Source organism: Gavialis gangeticus, unplaced genomic scaffold (assembly GCF_001723915.1).
Source record: "Gavialis gangeticus isolate Ggan-Ray unplaced genomic scaffold, GavGan_comp1, whole genome shotgun sequence".
Lineage (NCBI taxonomy): Eukaryota > Metazoa > Chordata > Crocodylia > Gavialidae > Gavialis > Gavialis gangeticus.
The window spans coordinates 160,695,499-160,703,815 of record NW_017729022.1 but is presented as its reverse complement, the minus strand read 5'-3'; the positions used below and the strand labels follow the sequence as shown (position 1 = coordinate 160,703,815).

The 8,317-nt window shown below is 42.0% G+C and overlaps 1 protein-coding gene across 1 annotated transcript in view; it reads left to right on the top strand.

Annotated features, from left to right (window-relative positions):
- The window catches only part of KCNH1 (potassium voltage-gated channel subfamily H member 1), a 197,676-nt gene extending 189,612 nt beyond the window's left edge, over window positions 1-8,064 (top strand). Inside the window, exons 8-9 of the mRNA XM_019515899.1 lie at window positions 2,698-2,897; window positions 7,528-8,064. Coding sequence (XP_019371444.1) covers window positions 2,698-2,897; window positions 7,528-7,800 — 473 coding nt within the window. The 3' untranslated portion in view covers window positions 7,801-8,064. The remainder of the gene's footprint in view (window positions 1-2,697; window positions 2,898-7,527) is intronic.
- The last annotated feature ends 253 nt before the right edge of the window (window positions 8,065-8,317 follow it).

Genomic DNA, 8,317 nt, shown 5'->3' with positions numbered 1-8,317 from the left:
CCCGGTCCCCCCCCCCCCCCCCCCAAGGAGAAATATTCTGTTCTCTCCTGATCCAATCTATGCAGTTTAAAGAAAACTGCACAGATTGAATCAATCCCCCCTCGGGCTTTTTGACTGTCTGTACTTGGCCCAGAAGGTTACTAAAGACCTCCTGTGAGGTCTTGAAGTATATTAAATGGCTGAATAGTAGTCAGCTGTAATCCTGACTTAAATAGTTGTTCTCTCAAAGGAGTGGAGGCAAGAAAGGTGAAGCAAGAGAAGGGGACAAAAAGTGAGAAAAAACACAGAAATGGAAGAAATCTGAGGAGAGGGATGTGGGCTAGCATCCTCTTCTCACCACTGATCAGGTACCTGCTGCTTGCGTCTGCTCACTGCTGGAATCCTGGGGCGCCTATACACATGCATTGAGGCTGCTTCGACATGCTGTAATTACAGTGCATTGGTGTGGGCTCAATTAATCGAGGCTGCTGGAACATGGTAATTACCATGCTCCAGCAGACTCCAGCATCACATATATCAGTGTAAAACACTGTAAAATGGTGGTGGGATGCATTAACTAAAGGTCATTCAACGAGCTCTAGTTAAAGCACTCCAGCCGCCATTTCTCAGCGCAGGGATGCTGATACACATGCAATGCTCTGGGTGCTTTAATTAGAGCAACTCTTTATAAAATGCCCTTCATTAGAAAATGTTGATTGTTGAAAACTCTTCATAGGAATGTATTTTTTTTATAGGACGTTTTCTCAGGGGACATTTAGGGCAATGAAAGAGAGGCATGCCTTCCTAACAGTCTTCTTTAGCATTGGGCTCCACTACTTGGACCCCAGAGTGTGATTTCTGGAGGTATTGTCCATAGGATTAATTCTTCAGGAGGAATGAAACAGCACTGCTGGACAGTACCAACCAGCAGCAGCATTGACTACATTCTCTTGAATAGCCAGTAGTCTAAGCATTACGCCATTTGTATAAGATATGAAAGACACAGTTTAAAGTTCCTTCTCTCACTGATTTGGAAAAGAAACTTAAATCTGGGTCCCCAAAATCCCGGGCGAATCCCTTAATCACCAGGCCTCTCTGTCAGTCTCTCTCTAGCTCAGGGAATATTTAATTATTTACACAAATTTGAGCAGCTTCTGGAAGAAAAATGAAGAGAGAAACTGACTCTACATTGTTAGTGAGGATGCTTGTTTAGGATGTAAGAAAGCCGGTTTCAGACCGCTTCACTGGCTTGGGTCATAAAGCAACTTAAACCTGGCTCTTGTCCATTCCAGGCGAGTTCTGGAAGCCCTGAGATATTGAGTATTCTGAGCAGCGATGTGGGGAAAGTCTCCCTCCCCCCTCTTCCCCATGCATGGAAACTGAATTCTGAAATGCTAGAAATCATTCTCAGAATTTAACTCTTCTTTTCTGGCCAACCCTCCTCTGACTGACTGATCCTATCACTTGTCCAGTTGACTCTGGGAATTTCTTGGCTTGTCTCTCACTGAGCTGCTGCAGCACCCAGTATGATCAATAATGCTTTACAGGCCTCTCTCCCATTCAGAGCTACGCTTTGCTGGGCTGGGCAGGGAATGGAGAGGAGAGCCAGGATTCCACCGCTGCAGTGCAAGTACAGCATCTGCTACTCATTCCTCTCATTCGTCCGAGTGCCCTGAGCAAGTGGATTTTCTTAAGTCATGTCTCTAAACAATATGTTGGGAGAATTTTATTTCATTTTACAATTCCTTAATAAATAAACCATTTGGCCACTGAAACTAAACTGACTGCAGTCAGAAATCCTTGCAATCAGAAAGCTTTTCCGATACTCTTCTCTCTAGGTGCCCTTGTTCTTGTTCTTCTCTAAGATCTTAATGTTCTTCCACTGGAGAATATTAAAACATAATGCAGGATTTTATGTATTATTACCCTTGCATCTATAAATCACTTACCCATAGTAGCTGTAAATTATATTTTCCATCTTCCATACAGTTGTTGCCACACTGAGGTGGATAATGATGTCTTGACTTACTGCTCTAGTAATGTACTTAAATCTAGGAAATCTGTCACTGAAGGCATTTTAACATAGGCACTATAAACTGTAGCTGAAATTTTAAAGCATCTGCTGTCAAGTTATGTGTCTTGAAGTCTTGTTTCTTATACTTAGTTTTCATAAGGTTTTTGAAGTTTCTGAATTGTTTCATGGGCAAAGACAAATATATGCAATAAGTTTCATGAGGTCCCTTCCCTTCTGAGTACCCACCATCATAAATTATGCAGAAACTCCAAACATGCATACTAGAGCTGACCCACAAAATCATACTCTTACGTATTAGGCCTTGCCAGCCTCACACAGTGTAGTAATTGTGTACATTCCTATGGAACTGGCATTCCCTACATTGAAGGACTGTGGGTGCGCCTACACGAGACATTGACTGCGCAGTAGCTGAATAATATGTGTGGCCGAATAATATATTAGCACAAAGTGTTAATATGCTACTGCACAGTGGCATTAAGCTACTGTGCAGTAACATCACTTAAAAGGTGTTTGCTGGCACTACTGCACATTTATTTTGTACTTGATTACACAAGTACAAAATAAATGCGCAGTAACCACTGCGCAGTATCATCTCGTGAGGATGCGCCCAATGGCACTTAGACATTAGAAGATGGATAGACCGGCATTTTCCCTTTCTTACTTTGTTTTAATTTTGTTTACAGCACTTCTGTATGCAACCATTTTTGGCAATGTGACAACCATCTTCCAGCAAATGTATGCCAACACAAACAGGTACCATGAAATGCTGAACAGTGTCCGGGATTTCCTTAAGCTCTACCAGGTGCCCAAAGGTCTGAGTGAACGTGTGATGGATTATATTGTTTCCACCTGGTCAATGTCCAAGGGGATAGATACAGAAAAGGTGAGTAAATGTACTTTAAAATAAGCAAGTGACCTTCTGAAAACTTTCTGAATGTGTCAAGCTGTTTCATTATATTGAAAGGGAGAAACTTACTTGAATCTAGATAAGATAAGGTGCTTCAATCCATACTAAGTAGCAGCTGCTATTTATTTTTATTTCATTAAAAAAAATAATTCCAGTGATTGTCATTTTTTGATATGTCAGCAGTAGCATACTATTATGTTATTTCTTCCATTGATATTTTAATGAGGCAACGTAAAAATAATAAATATAGAGTAAAAATACCTCAGGAAAAAAGATACAGTTCCACGATGAAATATTAAAAAAAAAAAACAGTGCTACCTTACACAATAAAATTTCCCATAAAACTGTAATTTAAAAAAAATTATTTAATTTAGAAAATTATGACAATTTCCTGAATGATGGAAATTTGCTTGCAACTATGTGCAAGTACAAAATGTAGGATCTGCTGCATGATGGGAATATATTTATAGGGTATTGCTTACAACATTGGGGTCAGCCTTTTGGTAGACATGCCACAAATTAGTTCCATATCAGTTCCAAGTATCACTCTGATCCTCTTTCCCGCCTGACCTGCTACTTGGCTTTCTGCTCCCAGCCCTGTGGTCCTGCTTTATCTGCTGCTCTGCTTTTTGCTTCTTTCTCTTTTCTCTCTTCCCAATTTGCTACTTTGCTTTCTGCCCTTTCTGCCACCCTGCTGCCTGCCACACACGCACAGGATGCTCATGCCACTTGTCACATTAGCCACCCTGGCTTACAACATAGCTTTAAAATATAGACAGAGGTTTTTAACATAGACTAGATTTTACCTTTTTAAAGGATATTTACAAAGGGGATTTGGGATTTACTTTGTATTAGGAAAAATATTTTCATCCTAATTCACTGAAGTACTACAACACTCATCTTGTTTATCAAGTTAACAGATTTATCAGGTTAACATCAGAACAGACAAAATTGTCTTCATGTGGGTTGCTGCTTTAATAGACAGAGTCTCCATTTCTCTTGTCAATAGAGAGATGTGTCCCTGTGTTCCAGGGCAGTTTGTTTGGAAAATTACAACAGTGCTCCAGTCATCAGCCTTCTCAATAATTGCTCAGTTCAGGGGTCAGCAGGATATGGTGTATGGGAGAGGTTTGGACCTTTGAGCCACTGCATCTGGCCCATGGACCTGGAGGGCTTTGTCTATGCCCATACTAGGACCAGAAAGTGAAGAGCTGTCCCAGGGCCAGGTAGCTTGCAGCTGTGCTTGCTTTGCTGCCACTTCCACTCATCCTCGCGGCTCCAGTCCAGTGGGGGCCAGGTGGTTTTTAGCAGCATATCGGCAGTGGGGTATTTGTGCCTGGGCCCAGTGGCTGGGAGCTGCTCCTGCACTGTCAGTGCTTCCCATAGCCCTCCGCCACCAGGATGCAGCACTGGTGCAGTTTCCAGTTGGAAGAGAACTGCCCCAGAGCTGGGTATCTGCAAACTGCATCCACACTCCTACTGCTTCTGCCCTGTGCCCCTTCCCCTCCCTACCCCTGCCCAGCAGCTGTGGCATGACCACAGCTTCCAGCCAGTAGGGAACTATGCTAGGGATGGGTAATTTTTAGCTGTTCCCATGCCACAGCTGTGGGGCAGGGGGATGGAGAGGGACAGTGGAGAGATGTGGTGGCAGCACAGATGCAGTTTGCAGATACCTGATTGTAGTGCAGCTCTCTAGCAGCTGGAGAGTGGGGGCTGGGAGACATGGCAGCATGGGGGCAGTTCCCAGATGCCTGGCCCTGACATGGGTGTGGGGAAAGCAAAGCCTCTGCCAGTGGTGTGTTGTACAATTTCCTTTTTAAACAGGGTGAACCCAGTAAGAGTACTGAAGCTAGATCCTGGGTTCCCCTTATTTAAAAAGGAAATGCATCATATGTAACCCTAAGAATGCCTTTGGAGACAGCAAGATGTCTTAAATTACACTTGACTTGTCACCTTCTAAAATTACTTTAATAAATGGAAAATGTCTTCAATGTTTAGGACATCAAAGAGAACGTATGATGTAGACACATTCAGAGATTAAGACCTGGTATTTTTGGCTGAAAAACAAAGCAAATGGAGAAAAAAACAAATCAGCCTTCACATTTTTAACAAGGGCTAACCAATATAGGATTGACAAATGGCTGTACCAGTCCTTAAATTCTCAAGTGTCAGCTCTGTTGATTTTTGCATTCATATACAAGTTCTAGAATGCCACATAGTGAATAAAACATGATATTGTTTCCACATGCCTGCAGAGCTTCCAGTGGTAGTGCATAATGTCATGGGCTAGGGACAGACATTCAAAAATCCTGAGTCTGAATTGATTCAATCTTTGCAGGTTATGTTAACCTGGCTAGGCTGAACTGGTTTGTAACTGCACAGACATCCCAGACGTGCAGGCACATGCCTACAGTGACTCCACCTAGAAGCTGGGGGGCACTAGAGCAGCCCTCCCATCCATTCCACTGAGCTGGGGGGGAGGGAGGGATGGGCAGACCCTGGCAAGATGCTTTGATTAACCCAGCAGGGAACTGATAACAGTGTTTATTACCCTGTAACTCAGTGTTTATCACCCCATTAAAAAAAAAAAATAAGAGGGACATTACCAGCTACCTGGAGAATCAGGAGGCAGAATCAACCTGTTGATTCAGCAGGAACCGTAGCCAGCATGTGGTCTGCTAGCTAATACACAGACACCTCTTCAGCAAGGCAGAGGGGAGGGGGGAATTCCTGCTTAGCACAAACTGGTAAAGGGGAGAGGGGGAGCAGCCTGCAGTCTGTGCTGGAGCTGCAGCCAGGGAGCAGAGGGGAGGGGCCAGGCCTACTGTGGAGCAGAGAGCCCTACCCAGCCCAGAGAGCATGTCAGGATGATGGGGGTGTCTGGTTTATCTTAAACCAGAAAGGGGTCTTGGACAGACATTGCATAAACCGGTTTAAGCCAAATCCAGTTATGTCTGATATTACATTCAACCAGGTTTATCTCAAATCAGTGTCAGCCATTTTCAAACTGGCTTATGTGCACTGAACGTCTGTTCTGTTAGAGGTTTAAACCAGTTTCTGATCACTTAAACCGATGAATGCATAATGTCTGTCCCTATGCAGCCTGCTACTGGTAAAACAAATATTTAAAGATGAGCTTATTTGCATGATCAATCTTTGTAGTATTTTATACATCACAGTATATTGCTTGACTTGGTGCTGACCATGTTATTTATTTGGGATTGAATCAATAATGAGGAGCAAGGTAAGTCTGGCAGTTTCACAGATGTCATTCTAATCAAATTTAACAAAAAGTGTTTAGAAAATTCTGAAAGCAAACTATGACACTCCCCTTCCACATCTCTTTGAGGTGTTAATACTAATATGAAGGTACCATGGTCCTAGTAGCTCACAAATAATTGCCTTGGGCAGTACTCTCCTACAGTGGGAGTCAATTCGTTTTCTGCAGCCTAATAGCACCACATGTGTAGACAGCAATGCTTTACTGCGGAGCTAATTAGTCAGCTCTGCAGTAAAGTGTCTCTGGTAGATGTGCCCAGTGTCTCTGACAGTCATCCAACTGTTTCCTGTTTTATCCCTGCCCAGCATGTGAGCTTTGCACTGAGTCCATGATTCTTCTTCCTTCCAAAGAGAAATATACGGAAGTAACACTGGAGCACTTCAAGCTGCTCCTTAATTAGGTGAATTAGAGGGAAATGGTGTGTACCCCTTGTACTCAATTAGAATATTTATCTCAAATAATGCATCTCTTGATTTCAACTTCATTAGAGTTTGTATCATCCAGGAACTGTTGTAGCATTAATTCCAGCTCATGTTGTGCATTTCTGGGATTTTCACTAGTAATTTTAAATGTGTACAAACACTGGAAAGGCTTTAGTCTCCACCTCAACCCTGTCTGCAGTTTATCTCCCAAAGTAGAGCTGATATTGTGCACAATAGGATAACTAAAACAATGCCACCATTTTATGGCTGTAAAAAGCCATGATACAGAAACTTGCTGCAATGGAGCACCATGAGAAATGTTATCCACCATAGGTGTAAGTCCACTTCTTATATGACAGAAGGACTCCGTTCCTATCTGCCAGGGTGTGAGGAGCTTGTACTTCTTTGTGATTAAATGCTATGTGTTAATGCAGTTTTTATTATTTAGCTAAAGGAATCTGAGTCTCTGCTTCCCACACATACTCCAAGTAGGTAAAGCACAATGTGTAATTTGTGCAGGCTTTTCATTGAATAGCTTATTAAAAAGTGAAATATATCCACCAAAAACAAGCCTCTGGCTTTAGTTGGCATTCTATGAAGGCTTTCTACATTACTGTGCTGTTAATTTTACTGTTTTAAAAACCTGCAGCATTAACATATTAATTCAATATCCAGCAGAGCATGTTGCTGAGATAAAATATTATTTTCCTTCTGGTATTATAAAATAGACTAAATTAGTATTATGGAGCTTTTTGTACTGAAGGTAGAAATCTGTGAGAAGAATGCAGTAGTTCCTAAACCCAGTATAGTAAAATATATAAAGTGGGTGACACTGTGAAGGTGTATAGCCAGTCTAATGACCTAGGACTTTTTCACAGAAAGTGATTACCTAATTTCCTTTTAGGTTTTACAGATTTGCCCTAAAGATATGAGAGCAGACATCTGCGTGCATCTGAACCGCAAAGTTTTCAAGGAGCACCCTGCATTCCGGCTGGCAAGTGATGGTTGTCTTCGCGCTCTAGCTATGGAATTTCAGACGGTCCATTGTGCCCCAGGGGATCTCATCTACCATGCTGGCGAGAGTGTGGACAGCCTTTGCTTTGTGGTTTCAGGGTCTTTGGAAGTAATCCAAGATGATGAAGTTGTTGCTATTTTGGGTAGGTCTCATTGTTTATAGCCTATGTGTGCCCTCTGTATATGTGTCTATCTACACAGATAGCATTACATTAATTCTTCGCATTCCTAGAGCACCTTACGTTCAAGGATCTATGCACGCTTTTTAAAGTATAGAGAGGTAGCCAGGTATTAGTGTCTCTGTTTAACAGAGGAAGACAAAGTGGCTTGCTTAGGCTTAGGCAAGAGCCTGATGTAGAATCACAAGTACATCCTTCTGCTCCATGTATGTCAATGGAAAATAACCCATGTCAACTGCGACTCTTGTCCAAAGTGCTTGACGTCAGCAACAACCCTGCTGTCATTGAAATAATAGTTCATCAGTAATTTCAGTGGTGGAGACATGGTTAGACTGACTCTGTGTGCTTTAGAAAATCGTACTATTAAAATCTTAAAAACAGGTGTAAAAAAGCTTCGGTTTCCAGAAATGTTATAATAAAATGAATGTTATTTATCATTTAAATAACAACTAGGGGAGGAGAAATGACTTGGAAGAAAGTTTGAAGATGCTGCTATGATAC